The following is a 15844-nucleotide window of genomic DNA, read 5'->3' as shown; positions in this document are numbered from 1 at the left end:
AGCCTAAACAGTGGAGTATCCACCAGTGTCACAGTTACTGGAGGTGCAAAGTTGCACCTATGGTATCAGGGGGCAAACAAGCTAATCTCAAGCACCTCTTGATGTAACAACCTCTGCAGTATTTGTTCTTGCTTTCTCTGCCACTTGTACAGAGAAATCTAGTTTTGTCTTCTCACCCCACAGACATGACCTTGTCTTCATCAGTCCCACTTCATTCCAGACCCTGTAGATGAATACTACAGTATAAGTCATACATTGCTATTGCTCAAAATTTCTGGAAAATTGGCATCATTGTAAAAATCATGGGTTTTAACAGTTCCTCATTGATTTATCAATCTATAGGAAAGTAGTTCATATATTATCAAACAACACATGACAGACATTGGTGATCTGAAAAACCATAAATAAGATTCCTTTATAATGTGACTCTGTGGTGTGTGTAACTGTCCCTTTACAACTTGCCTCAGTCAGAAACAAATCAGGATCATTCTGTTTCGCATGGTGTCACTGTTGTGGCTGGATGTGGACATGAATCATATCTGTCTTCTTGTTTCCCCTTTGTTCAGTTATCTGCTAAGTGATATTTAGCACATACATAACAATGAGTCCCATTTGAATGCAGGTTCCCATAACAAATTTTAGACAATAAACAGAACAGCAACAATGAGTATGTGCAATAGAATAGCATTTCATATCTGTTCAAAAGAGAGTGTAATGTTGAGAAGCCCTTTTCCTGTTATATCTGCCTGTTAAATAATGTTCAGTGAAACACATCACAATACAAGTGTCTTTTTATTCTGACAACTGCCATAAAAACTAATGATTTGCCATCTCACCGTGTCAGTGGGAATGTATTACTTAAATCATGAAGTTAAGCTGTTAAATCTAATATTGTACTTTTCTTTACCTCACATACTGTACATGGCACTCTTTTTAAAAACAAAAATAACAACTATATATTACCACCATCCAGTTCTTTCAGGGATGCAGCTTCCAAAAAATGTAAAAGATGTTGTGATCATCAGATTTTTGAGCCTAATGAAGGCAAAAGGAATGTCTGTACTACAAGATACCCTGCTGTATATCTTTTAAAATGATCTCATAATATACTACATTATTCAACCACACAGGGTGATGATTGGACCTGATAGCTTGCACAAACTACTACCAATATCTATCTACCAACAAATGACCAACAACATAAAGTTCATTGTCAGTTGAAAGCTCAGCTGTCATTGAGGAGAATAGAGTGAGACACTTAAGTGTATTGTGTACATCATTTTTGTGATACACCTAACACATAAGACCATTCTAAAATAACCATTTTAATGATCAGCTTCAGTACTGAAGAGAAATACTTACGGTTATAAATAAAGACAATTTGATATACTTTTTTTTTTCTTACTGTGTATTCCTGTTACTCTTGTGTGACATGGTTTGCCCATAAAATGCGTTCAGTTTTGATATTATATTTGTCATGTTGACTCACATTTTTGAGCTACAAATTATTTTAAAAAGTCATCAACAATCCACTCTTGATTCATTATTTATGGGAATACTGTTACAGTAATGTATAATGTATTGAACTGTTATTGGTTTGAAAACTAAGTTTTACATATAGGCTAACTGCAGACATTTAGGTTTTCATAGCACAGTTATTATATTGGTATTTGTTTTCTTTGGAGATTAGGAATCATGGAATAGAAGACATCCAACTCACAACATAAAAATGTATAAATACACATGTGAAAAATAGGAAAACCAACTTTAAAAATAAATATTGATTCTACAACATCCCATGAACTTATTGGACCCATGAACTTATTTGATTGATGTAAAGTTTGGGTCTGTCAAGGATAGACTATTTTTCTCTTGTTGTTGTTGTTTTTATTTTAACTTTATTTATGTATGCAAAACATCTGCATGTGCATGGCAACAAAAATTATGCCAGGGTCTGTAAAAAAAATAACTGAAAACAACAACAAAAAAATGTACATGAAATGAATTTACATAACAACAAATTTGCTTCACAATGTCTACCAGAAAAGCAATTTTTGTACTTTTTGCAAATATTTATGAATGTAACAAATTTAAAACATCATTAGTTGTTCTCAATTTATGAATGAACATTTCCCAGACAGATATGGAGATTTCTGTAGCCGTCAACTGTCCTGTTGTTAGTATGAGAAGATTAAAATAAGACTAGGTGCTACTCAGACATAAAATCTAAATAAATTTGATAAAACAACTACCGAGTTACACAGTACACTCACATCTGACCATTTTCCAGAGTACCAGCAGTTGTAAAAACCTGCTGCAAAGTTTACAAAATAAGTATACACAAGAAATACAGTAGGTCGTTCCAAATGTTATAGCTGTTGTCCACCGTGAAGTTCTCTTCAAACAGTTTCAGCTTCGGTCATAGTCAATACAGAGTTTGGAGATTTGTCCACTCAATCAGCTGTTCAGCAAAGTATTTTTACTGATACATTCAGATACATTTTGAGATCCAGTCAGGCTCGATTCTGTCGACTGTAAATCCTTTTTACCTCAGGTGTTACCATGTTTATACTTAAGCTTTAATACCAAAAGGGTTTGTTTTTACTTAAGCTTTAATACCAAAAGGGTTTGTTTTTATGGGCTGCTGTAGGTATGTCATGGACCCTCAGTTTAACCTTCAAACATGTTGCCATGATTGTACTGTCTCTTTAAGAGACCCGGAAACGGTTTCCCCTTGTTTGTTCAGTGGTTGCGCATTCCAAACAGGCCGAGTTCCCTCTCGGAGATGATTTCCCACCCCATTATTTGGGCTGTTCGTAGCATTGTGAGGTCCTTGCGACACCGGTCTGTCTATAAAGGTGCTCTGAAGGCCTCGAATATCAGCGGTTGGCGTTGGTTTTCTACCCCGATTCGTGTCGGTGTCACAGAAATGGAAGAGATACTGGCGAGGGTCGTTGCACCTTTACCCGCATACGAAACCAGAGAAAAGTCTCCCCCTGTTCCTGATTCAAACAGCCTGGAGTTAATGCGCTTCTACAGAAGTCTCGACAAGGAAAACAAAGTTGGCTTCCTGACAAAGCTGTCGCAAGACTTCGGAGTAGACCACAAAAGTGTCTCAGAGCTAGCTGTGAAGTTGTTGGACAATCAGCTACGGGACTTGGCGACTGTTTTGCAAGTGGAAGACAGGCTTCGGTACAGCTTGACTCCACGTTATAAACAGTTACTTAATCATATAAGCAGGGTCGAGAGTGGAGTGAAGTTCCTTGTGGATCTCCGATCCGATGTGCTTGAAATAATCTCAGCCAAAGCTATAGAGAGCCCGAACATAAGGGTAATGCATTTGTTTATAATTTCTACGGGTGCTCGCATGAGTCAAACAGTGCATTTCGCGTTTAGGATTTTGGCACTGTTGCTGGACCTGAATGTTCAGTAATTTAGTGTCGTTGCATGTGGTTTGTAGTAGCAGTATAAACAGTATGCGTAGCTGCTTACACAACTACACCCCCCACCCCAGAGCCATGCACTACACCCCTTGCTTGCACCCCCACCCCACCACCTACATTTCACATGGCTTGAGTGGCAATGACCTTTCCTCCAGTTAACCTCACCATTCTAGAAGAACTTTAGGAAGTACTTGCAAATAGATTAGACCAAACTTGTTTTGCACAAATACTGTTTAGATCCATTTCAGGGCTTCCTTCATAATTTCTGCACATCGTTGCTGGAAATATGAATTTACCATACTGATCAGAACTGGAAAGCTCTTGTGTTAAAATAGATCCAGTAACAATATTTTGTATTATACATAAAGTGGCAAGAGCTACTCTGCTGCTGCAACAAGGTGAAAGAGCTGAATATAAATCAGGCATGTAATGAATAATTGGAATGAATCTTTTGAAGACAAAGTGAAAACAAAACTGAAATAAAAGGCAGGGAGGGAAAAATTCCATCACACAGACATGGCTTCTGTATTCTTTACCCTCTTAATGGGACATTTTTGGCAACTTATTTCTAAAAAAAAAAAGCCACCAGTTCTGGTCTCATTTACCTCATTGTTCATTCATGTTCAATCAGATATAATTACAATTTTCAGTTCAGCCCAGCGTTGGAGGGTCGCAGTTTCCATTTCCACCTTGAAATAAGAGTGAAATATTTTTTTTCAGATAGCAAGCATGCTGTCATATTAATTTCATGCTTTTAGTTTGTTTGAGAGTTCTTATCTCTATCAATGTTCTAAGGCATGTAATTCCGCCCCCCCCCCAAACCCCAAAAAACACAAATGTACGCAAAATGTACCATAGCTGTCTTGATATAAATACACTCTGACGCATTCAGAGCAACAATGGACTAATTTGACAGGCTAAGTTTGACAAAGGTTACAGAACTGCTGGTGTTTGTACTTGCATTTCATGAGTGACAGTAATAGCCTGGCTTGCATTTTTTGTGTTGGCTGTATCTCTAAGTCGGACTCACACTGAGTTGACATGAAACTGCATTTATGAGTTGAGTAGTGCTGGAGACTTACAGTTTCTCAGGCGACCAGCCGCCCTTTTGTTGAAACTAAAAGAGAAAAGCACCTATAGTGCCTAGTAGATGTTGACATATTCCAAATGATGTACTGAAACTTACCATAAAGAAAGATATAGGAATAAACAGCATGGTGGCCTTCTCTAAAGTATACTGCTTTCTGTTATAAATGCCACCTCATGTCTGCTTTTCTCAAACATGGTAGTCGCATTGCTCTCTGTTGCTTTGTAAACTTGTTCTGATGAGATGACATAACCGAGACGGTCAAACCAAAGCTGCCCTCCAATGATGGAGCAAAAGGTTTTCTATCATCTCTGTGATCAGTTTTTATGTTTTGATTTGCTTTTGAACAAAGCTAAAACCTGTTAAGAGCTGTTGCCTAATATGATTTTCAAAGACTCAGACTACTCCTTTGCCAGAGGACTTCTAGCCTCTCCTCACTTCTGCTGCTCAATATCTATCTTACTCTTGCTGAAAGGTGCTTTGGATGCATTTCATCTCAATAAGCTAGGCCCACTGAGAGCTTTTGTATCTTAAAAAGGTCTGAGCTATCTACGGAACACTTACTTGTTCTCAGTGCTGACCACCTGCTCTTGGCAATGCACAGCAGTCTTTGCTTATTGCTATTTCCAGAATTGATTGAGGTAAAATGAGAAAGGTCATGGCAAATATGAAACTTTTTGTACCTGTGTTGAGAATATGGGCATATCTGGGTTGAGAAACACTGGGGGAAAAATCTGATCATTAAAGTAAAACTAAATCACACATGGGGAAAAGATATGGTTTATAGAATTACTCAAGTTTGGAATTTGCAAATCTGTAATTACTGTGTTTTGTGCAACAATTTCAGTTTCACTTATGCCAGATAAGTATGCTTTTGTTGAGTAAATCTTTTGATATTCATCTTCATTCCTTGTACCTCCAGGCCTTTAATTCTTCATTCTTAGCTCACCTGTTCACAGACTGAGTGGATGAACGACATTGACGTCATTTCGGTTGGCTCTTTGGGATTACACACAGTATCAGTGAGGCTATTTTCTACCCATGCAATGGCACCCAGCCCACTCGAGTAAAGGTGCTGGCACTATCTGAGCCTGACCTGTAAACACTCTGGCAGTTAGTGGGCATGTGGCCTCAGACAGACAGGCACTGCAGTTTCCATTGCTCGGTATAATCACACTGGTCCTTGTAGCAGAGGCTGTATCAGCTTACAGCATCAGCCTCTCACTGCACTGGCACAGCTCTAGTGTCAAAATGTTTGCTTCATTTTCTTTGGAATGGAGTGCAGAATTTCCTTTTATTCCCCTTCCCTCCAATCCTTCATCTCTTTTTTAACCCCGGGCCTTTGACTGCTAGGTTGTTTCATTCCAAAAGATTTCATCTTCTGCTAGGTCAGTGGAATACACATCTCAGTCTGCCCTTCCTTTTGTGTGGGTGAGAATTGGCTATAGTGGCTGCACTCTCACAGATTGTTGATGTGCTGTGTTTCCCCCAGAAATGTTGGCCTGGGATTATCAGCCATCATGGATTATTTCTTTATTTCTTTTCTGGCCGTTTGTGAAGTTTGAGGAACACAAATACACTCACACAGGCACTGCATAACTAGTGAGAGACGTTTTTCTGAACTGTTTTTAAGATTACTGTTTATTTACTCTTCACTTAACAGACTTTTCTAACATGAAACCTCTCAACCAAAGTGATGAGTAATATAGGGCCTGATACATGTATGTAAAGACGAATTTCCCATTTTGTCAGTTTTGGTTTTGATAGTTGTTCACAGAGAATTTCAACCAGCGGCTTTTACACCATAACTGCATTTAAGCTTGTTTGTATTAGCTATTATTATGACTGACAAGCCAGCATTAAAGTAATTCTGAAGTGAAGTCATCCTATGGAACAGCCAATATAAGCTATATTTATGTGTTTGAGTGTGTTTGCGTGCGTGCACTTTGTGCGTTTGTTTGTGCGTTTGCAAGAGATTTGCTTTAAATGAAGTCTGACCTTTGCAGAAGGACAGGCCTGCTTTGAAATGGCAAGTTGTTTATTGAAGTGCCTCCTCTAAACCAATTGCAAGTTCAAACAAATCACTGCTCATAATGTGAAAACATTCAAACAGCATATGGACACCCAGGGGACCATACACCTTGCACAGGGTATAAGAAGTGGGTATGGAATTGTTCATAGCCTAGGGATGAATTTAAGCAACATCACTGTCAGTCAATAAGATAGAGCCTGTAAGTTTTCTCAATAAAAGAGGTCATGAGGTTATAAAGACTGTATTTATTCAGTTTTTTTAAGTCATAAAAAGCTACCATTTTATAGAACAGTTTTATAATGTTTCTTTTTTTATAAGCTATAAAAAGTATGGATTTCTTTTTTATTCATCATGTACATATAAGATTTACCTGCATCCAGGTGTTATATTTATACCACAATATACAGTATAGGTCAGTTATAAAAAACAAATGAAATATTGTGTTTTTTCTGAACAGCTGCTAAACACTCATCTTTTTTCTTTCCCAGGAGCTGAACAGCATGCTGAAAAGCTTGCTGTCTGAGTGGTTCTCTGTAGGTCTGCTCCAGCTGGAGAGAATCACCTGGCAGTCCCCCTGTGAGATCCTGCAGAAGATCAGCCAGTAAAGCCACTCATTCACATTCACATCGTTCTCATTTTGCTTTCATTATATCATATGAAAATGGACTGTTCTTAAAGGATAAGACCTGGATTTTTTTTTATCTTGCACCAAAACCAAGAGGGGGGGGGGTTGAAAATCTTGTTAATATAGACAATGACAGATCTTATTCTTTAAGCAGTATATCATGTATGCAGCCATCGAATTTAAATATAAGATCATTTTAGAGCATTGTTGTTTTAAAATGAGTCAGCTGAAAACTTTAAAAAGTCATCTAGAGATGGTATTTAAAGCAACTCCTGAAGCTAATGTTAGCTAAACTAGCAAGCTAGCTACAGCTAATATAATTTTGCAGCGACAGGTGTTTCAGCAAGCACAGTTAGTTATAAATAAAAACTCTGCTATTGTCTAGCTATATCTAAAATCAAGGAAGTAGTGTTTCAATAATTACTCTGTCTTTTGAGAGATCACTCTGACACTGTTATTATGGTAAATTTCAAATATGCCATCCAGGAAAAGAAAGCTAAACAGAGGAGGGTAGGGCTTACCATACTGACAATTACAAACTGAAAGATTAATTTCAGCTTTCTGTCAGGTATGAGGCAGTGCACCCAATAAGAAACTGGACTGACCTGAAGCGCAGAGTGGGACCATACCGCCGTTGTTATGCCTTCACGCATGCCGCCATGCCAGGAGAACCCCTGGTCGTACTACACGTGGCCCTGACTGAAGAAATTTCTGATAACATTCAGGTTAGAAGCTACTATATAGCTACAAGCTGCTTAATGGTTTGTCTCACTTTACTGCACCTTGGGGGATAGTTAAACATCAGGGATTTACTGTTTGTTCCTACTCTCAGCTGACAAATGGGTTATTGCTGTGTGAAATACAATACCATGACCTTTAAACTGCTTATCCCTCTGGGAGGAACCTCTGTAGTGCTGACTTCTTGTCTTGCCATTTACAGTGGGGAAAAGGTGGTTTTGTCAACACTGAAATTTTAGAATATTCCATATAATAGTTCAATGATTTCCACAGTTTTGCCCAAGCACCTCTTAAACAGTTAAAAGACATCGCTCGTGGCTGCAACTATCCAGAACAGTGGGAATGGGCTTGTATATGGTTGAGTAATGCAGAATTTGTATTTCTGACTCCACAAAATTTGTGTTTTTCTTGTAGAGCATTGTCCGTGAGTTTGCCACTCTTGAATCTGAAGAGGATGTGAATAAGATAAATGCAGCTGTCTTTTACTCCATTTCCTCCACCCAGGCTGGCCTACAAGGGGTGGAGCTGGGCAACTACCTGATCAAAAGGGTGGTAAGAGAACTGCAGGTGGGTGAAGGTTACTGTAGGATTCGGGATGTAGTTCAGGCTGTTTGGTCAAAGAACTATTGATGGTGGAATTAGGCAATTCAGCCGTGAACATAAAAGTGTTTCGATGCTCTGATAAATGTTCTGCATTGTATAATAACTAATTTGATGTTTCAGATGGTTTCATTTTCTTTGATATGCTAGCTGAGGCCAAAGCTGTAGGATTTTATGTTAATAGTTTTGCTAATTAAAGTATTGTGAACATTGAAATGAGGGTAGTAGAAGAATTATTTGAATCCATTCTGTTTATAATGACTTGCCTTAGGTGAAGCTAAGACAGCACTTAAAGTAAGAGGAGAGGTCAGCTTATATAAACATCTGTTATCTAAATGGAATAACCATTAAGTGCTTAGTTTTATCAGTGAAGCTTTTAAATCATCCTTTCCCATTAGAGGTAGTTAATAACATGCTATCATTACAGTGTACATGACACATGCTGTTTTACAGCTGTAACTCCTGCAGAGCTTCTGTGACAGGCAAGATTTTTATTTGATTGCTTTTTCAGTCTTTATTTTAGTCTCTGTGCTGAATCCTACCATACTATGCATCTTCCACAGGTTTTAGCAATTGCATATACACGCATAAATGCATACACTCATAAACAGAGCAGTAGTCACCAGACAGACAGTAATGAAATCTTGTCCATCCCCCTCAGAAAGTGCAAGTACCCTTCATGTCAGGCCACTCTAGCTAGCACTTGTGAAATGATTGGAACATTGAATGGAACATCAAAAACCACTTTACCCAACAGATGGGAAATAGCTCTTTATAGTGTACCCTCCATTAAAATCAGGTTTCACTGCTTTAAACAGCTTCCACTTTAGTTATTCATACAAAAGGACTGTTTTCATTGCTGCAAGCTTTTTAACTTATTGGCATTTTTATTAATGGCAACATACAGTTCAATGAGCTCAGCAGATATTGTGTTTTCTGCTTCAGCAACAGGACAGTTTGTGCTGTAGCTATTGTGGTGTAAAAGCCTTACAGATAGGGAGTTCTGTCATCATGAAGAGGTCTACCAGCTTTGCATGTCAACATCTTAGCAATGCAAAAATAATAATCTGCACACAGAGGTGTGCTGCTTCATAACTTCTCTATACTACACTTAAAGCAAAGAACAGTAACTACAAATCAGTGATACTGAGAAAAAAGGAATTAAAGGTTTTCAGGCAGGCCAACTGTGAAACGGAGAAGGGTCGTAACGACTTAATCTTGTGCTACACATGTTATTTTAACCAAACCAATCACTGATATTTAACCTACATACGTAATACCAAAAACTGCAGATGCTGCAGTCTGCCCTCGAAAAGCCTTCAGGGCGTCCAGGATAAAAAGAGCATGAAGCTTTTCTAATTTTCTAATTTACAGTCCATATTTCACTTGGAGTAATTTTATCTGTTTCACTGTGTCTGCTAGGTCTTAATATTTGTTTAAATCAAAATATTTATTTAACAGTATCTTAAACACACCAAATCACACGAATTCCAATAAGTGGCAAGGATGGCGGTTACTGCTTTTCTGCTTAGCTAGTTGCATTAGCTTTGGTCAGAATTTGGTGTTTTTTCTCCATTTGTATAAAATTTACCTATTAACTTGTTTGGTTGTATTGAATAACAACATAAAACACCAATGTGCCAGGTCAATCTGTATTTTTCATTTATAGTTCACAGAGAAAACTCAGTAAGTTAGTTTAACTTAAGTGAAAGCTAATGCTAGCTTTGGCTATTTCACTAACTAGCTTTAACATGAAGCTGAAATGGCTCTCTTGCACTAGCTGGTGCTGGTGTTCAGTGGTAGAGAGCAGCAGAGTTAAAGTTTACATGCCATTTCACAGAATGTATATATTTGTATAGCATAAGAATATTTTACATCATAAAACAGATGGCAACAAGTCAGATTTTGCTCTTCAGTTTGGGTTTTGAAGATTACTATAAATTTCTGTTTGAAAATTGAACTGAACTAAGTCTTTTATGACTTTCAAGTCATTTTCTGGACACTTCTATTCAAAGTACACCATCACTGCATACATTTCTCATGACCATAATGGGAGGCAAACCCCTGACCCCAGTGGAAGTGCAATGCTCTGCCTTAAGGCTACATAAAACCATAACACAGACTGCTTCTAGTATTCTGCAGGCTTTGGCTTTCTGACAGGGCTTTAGCTTATGTAAAGAAGAGGACAGGAGTAGCACTGCCACAGAGGGACCACTATGATGATGGATAGATGATAGAGTGGAAAAGAAAAGGTCATAGTTGTGATTTAAGGTGAAGAGAGGAGGTCTTGCTTGTCTTTGTAGATTAGACCCTGGAGTGCATTTCTGGCACTGCTCCTCCTTTTGCTGTATGACCTTATTTTTTTATTTTTTGGCAACTCTGCCCACTTTCGACATGCCAGCATCCAGTAGTTAAAAGCAGATGGAGCAAGGAAGGCAAGATTGTAATAAAGCAGAGTGAGAAGAAACACAAGGAAAGACCTAGCAGGACTTGGAAAGTGAGAAGGTTGCATTTCAGAGTGAAGGGTGAAATCAAGGAGGAAGAAAAGAAAGCAATGTTGCAGAGCAAGGCAGACAGACAACAGCGTGTCCCTCCAGAGGTTGTCTGACACTTCCACTTTCATCTGCAGCATTTCACTTGCCTGCCTCCCACATTGCTCAGTCACTTATCAACCCAGACACCGGAGCGCGGAGAAGGGGGTTGGGGGGTATTTTGATGCAAGAAGAAGGTAGTGGGGTGGAAGAGAACTCATGAGGTGTGTGTCTGAGTGTGTGGTCTAGACAAGACCGAGTCACGGGGGAGAGGAGTGAGAGAAGAGGACGGGTATTAAAGGTGATAGTGCAAGGGACAGAGGAGGAGGATAAAATAAGAGGGGAGGAAAGGAGAGAGGGATCATCCATCTCTATCACCAGGGCAGGATTGTGAAGCAAAGGGGTTGATTTGTAAAGCCGTCCCTGTCCAAGGAACTAAAGGCCGTACTAGCAGCGTGAGCACAAACAAGAAAATTTAGTTCTGTGTTTTGATGCTGAGGTCAACTGTGGATCTTTCTTATTTCCACTGCTAGAAGAAAGTGGTGCCCTCTGCATCCTAGTAGGGATCAAAGCTCTGCTGCCTCTCACCTGTTTTCTTTATACCTGTACTTTGTTCCTAGTTGTCTTTTTTGTTTTCTTCTCTTTAACCTGGTTAAGGAAGGTTGAGGCAGTTCTATGCCGAACTGTCCCTGCATGAATGATTCTCCAACTTTTAGTGTTTTAAAATCAGGGATTTAAAAAAGTAACTTCTTACCCCTTAAATGCGTGGGTGTTTTGTCAAGCATTTCTTGGGTCTTCGGGGAGTTGTTCCATTTGATATGGATTGAGCACATAGAAATATTTCTTTTCTCAGAACATGTTATTAGCAACATTAAACTTACAAACATTAAACCTGTTAAACACAGGCTACTGTAACTGCTCAGTGACTGATGCTTAACAAAGAAATTATTCAACACGGTAATTACAAATCTGCAGTTTGCTGGTGAGCTCATGACATCTGTGCTAGGATTGTGATGCTGATGCTGTAGTTCTGTTTCTGAAATATCCGATGGATCAGTTGGCATGAAAATGTTGCTGAAGTCACAGTGAGATGATGGTGCAACATCAGTGTGTCAGGTGCACTGCAGAGCAACACTTTTTTAAATATTGGGATTTTTTTATAACTAATTGTGAAAATGAAGACGTGTCTGAAGGAAGTGAACACTGGGATCATATTTTTATGCCAACGGATCCATAGTATTCATAGGATTTGTAGTATCTGTGGCACAAACTGTGGCCAAGCTAGAATAGAGAATATTGCCTGCTGTTATACCCACATCATATTGAAAAAAGAGACTTTTCAGTCTTATTAGAAAAACAAAGTTGGCATTCTGACACCAGAAATTGTTTGAGGAATAGAAAGGAGTTTAAGGTTCAAACTGAATAAAATTAATGATTTAGACATGATGTAAAATGGTTCAGTGTTAAAGGGTTAACTGTACCTCTCTCCATCTCTCCTCATGTCTTCCAGAGTGAGTTCCCTCACATGACCCAGTTTTCCAGCTTGTCACCCATCCCAGGCTTCTCCTCCTGGCTCCAAGGCCTCCTCAGCCAGTACAGGAAGGAGGGACGGGGCTCCGACCTCCTCTCTGAGCAGGAGTGGAAGGCAGTGGAACAGGCCACAAAGTCATCCCCAGAAACCCTGGCTCTAGACGCCCTCCGCAAGCTAACTAGCACCAGTGAGTGGATGCACTCAGAACGTCTATCCCATGTCCTGGAGCCTGTTCTGATGCGTCTCTGTGCCTGGTACCTCTATGGGGAAAAAAGGCGAGGCTACGCTCTCAACCCAGTGGCCAACTTCCACCTGCAAAATGGCGCCACCATGTGGCGGCTCAACTGGCATGCTGACACCAGCCCCAGGGGTGTGGCAAACTCCTGTGGCATCATGGTGAACTATCGTTACTTCCTGAATGACACGTCTAATAACAGTGCTCGTTACCTGCAGAATAAGGTCATCTCAGCATCAGAGCAGGTGCTGGGGCTGGTGTCCCAGTTTCAGAAGAACAGCAAACTGTGAGAAAGACACAAGGAGACACCCATGAAATACATATTCCTTTGCCCTGCAGGTTAGATTGCACTTGATATTGTTTATATATTGACTGAACATGAACTTTATTTTGTTTAATTTGTGTAAACAGATCCAAAAGCCCCAGTGAATGGGCATCAGCTGATAGTGTTTTTGAATTGAAATTAGACCATTTCTCACAAGATGTGTCTCATCCCATCTGCTGTATGTAGTGCATAGGTTAGGATTTTTCCCTCACTGGGTTTCTGGTTGTTGATATTAAGTGTTTCCTTGGCTGAGAAACTGTAGCTATTGTAATCAGAGATGTTTATATTATTTCATTTGGCCAAACTGTCTCACTGCAATCATGTTGATGAATGGGAGAGTCTTGTTGTGTCATGTTTGAATTTAATTGCTGTTAACTATTTAGTTCCAGTAAAGCACAATATACAAAGACATAAAATTATAGACTGGAAACATTATTTCCTGTTTATTAACTCTAAACAAAACTGGATTTTTTTTTCTGCCATCTACCGTGTCATGACTGCTTTTATTTTATAGTCGACTATGCTCACTCTGATGCACTTTTTCTCTACACACACATAACCAGCCTCTCCAGAGAGCAATCACTGATGTTCTAAATGCTCTGTATAGGTGCCAAACAGTGCTCATATCAGCCTACACCCTATTGTTGTGAAATAATATATCACAGCAAGTTGACTGTGAAATTATATTGTGTCTCTCCAAGGAACCAAACTTTCTTCTCATTTTTTTCACACTCTTTACTCCCCCCACCTCACTTTTCTCTGCCTGTGCCACTCTGTGTCCTAGAAACTAATGAAGTGAGAAATAAAGTTAAAGTAAATGGCTAGATTGATGGTATTCAGTTGTTGAGAAGACGGGGGAGGAGAATAAAGAAGCACAAAAAGGACAGTTGTTTAAAGGATGCCCTTGAGAGAGAGAGTGAGTGTCTCTGGAGATACTGGAGACTAGAAGAGACCCATACCGCTCGGTGCACTGATATGTGTGTAGATACGAAAAAGAGCCACACTGTTATGCCATCTGACAATAGAAGGAGAATGCACACTGTGGTATAGGTTGCCATAGAAACACCAATGACATACTCCACACCTGCTGCTGGCGACTAGGGCTCGTTTTGAGTCACCTTTGCTCAGCGATGCTCGGTGGTAGTGACCACAAGTGCATTTTAGCTTAAAAGGCCAGTATTTTTCAATTATGAACTCTTTAATATATGTATACAGTTAATGTAATAACTTTTTAAAGTAGTCTGTCAGGTATTTCCCATAAGACTGAGAAGAGAAATTGCTCACATGGCAAGCAGTTACAGCACTGAACTCTGATTTATGGACACACTGGGCCTGCTAAATGAAATGATACAAAACTCAGTGGAGGCTTTTCAGAGGATGAGTCAATCACTGCTGCACACTGCATTATCTGATGGGAAGGGTTTTAATTGTTTAGATGATGGTCCACGTTTCATGTGTTAAATGGAGCTAATTTGAAAATGGCTGCTCAAATGAATGCAAATCTCTGAATTTTTAATTGCCTGAAATATCACTGAAACAAAGACAGCTTCTGATATTTTTAAACATTCTTGATCAAATGACAGTAAAATTGGATTGCTAGGTTTCTGCAGGCAAAAATGTAGCGACAAGTATTCTGATCACTGACAATTTCCACAATGGCTCAGTGTGCACTTAGACTTGTCTTCATTTGTGTCTAATCAGATGGCAGTTTTGTCACATTTCCAGCCCTGCACATGTTGATAATGGATTCACAGCCAAGTTCAATATTGTACTGCTCTGTTCTCTGACATGTCTTGGAGCTAATACTTTCAAAAAGGCAGCAGAAGACCTAATTACAATTGATTAGAAACTGTCTGCTGAGGAAATTCATGCCTCATCTATAAATAATTCAGCAATTCATACAATTCTTTTGTTATCTTTTTTCAAGGTGTAGATTGCATGTGTGTGCGGTGGTATGTTTCATTTCTTGTCCTTTGTTCAGAGAAAATTGCTTTACAAATGACGCTAATCCAATTTTTTACAGATCACATTGACCAGGTGGCCTTGGCATTTTCATGTCCTAATTTATTCTGATAAGGTTTGAGATATAAAAGCCTTTTGTTTTCATCTGCTCAGGAAGTTTTAAGGCACAACAATGGAAAGAAGTGCCAGACCGTGTCAATGATAAACCTATATGTTATATTTTATAATATGTTATAGTGTACTGAAAAACATCTAAACTAAAAAACGTGACCACTGTAGATGGCAACACTTAATTAAAGTATTTCACATTGGTACATGTGGAATGGGTTTCAATAGATTCATAATGTTGCTGCTCAGTTTCGAGGGGAAGACTTTCTTCAGCATTATTGTGAAGTGTCTGACAAATTACCTCCTGTCAAACACCTGCATTGACACCTCAGTCCAAAAAGGAGGAACCCCAAAGGTTCTAGGGTATCTGGAACATACAGGCATGGTTACTTAATTAATTAGGGAAGCCCGAGAGAACAAGAGAGACCTGGTTGTGCTGTGGTTGGACTTAACAAACGCCTTTGGGTCCATACGCCACAAGCTGGTGGAGGAGGCACTGAATCAGCATCATATCCCAGGCAAGTTCAGAGACATTATGTTGGACTACTAAAACAACTTAATTATGAGAGTCTCTTCTCGTTCTACAACCCTGGCACAAGCTCAAGAGGGCAATGAAGGGAGGAGGTT

The 15844-nt window shown here is 39.2% G+C and overlaps 1 protein-coding gene across 1 annotated transcript; it reads left to right on the top strand.

Annotated features, from left to right (window-relative positions):
* Nucleotides 1-1937: 1937 nt before the first annotated feature.
* On the top strand, nucleotides 1938-15024 carry mlycd (malonyl-CoA decarboxylase). Its single transcript, XM_020603015.1, has 5 exons — nucleotides 1938-3331; nucleotides 7051-7163; nucleotides 7756-7912; nucleotides 8340-8492; nucleotides 12567-15024. The coding sequence occupies exons 1-5, from the start codon at nucleotides 2786-2788 to the stop codon at nucleotides 13110-13112; spliced, it is 1515 nt and encodes a 504-aa protein (XP_020458671.1). The 5' UTR covers nucleotides 1938-2785; the 3' UTR covers nucleotides 13113-15024.
* Nucleotides 15025-15844: the final 820 nt, after the last annotated feature.

Source organism: Monopterus albus, unplaced genomic scaffold (assembly GCF_001952655.1).
Source record: "Monopterus albus unplaced genomic scaffold, M_albus_1.0 scaffold59.1, whole genome shotgun sequence".
NCBI classification, from domain to species: Eukaryota; Metazoa; Chordata; class Actinopteri; order Synbranchiformes; family Synbranchidae; genus Monopterus; species Monopterus albus.
The sequence above is the reverse complement of the archived record's forward strand: the minus strand, read 5'-3'. Positions and strand labels throughout refer to the sequence as shown.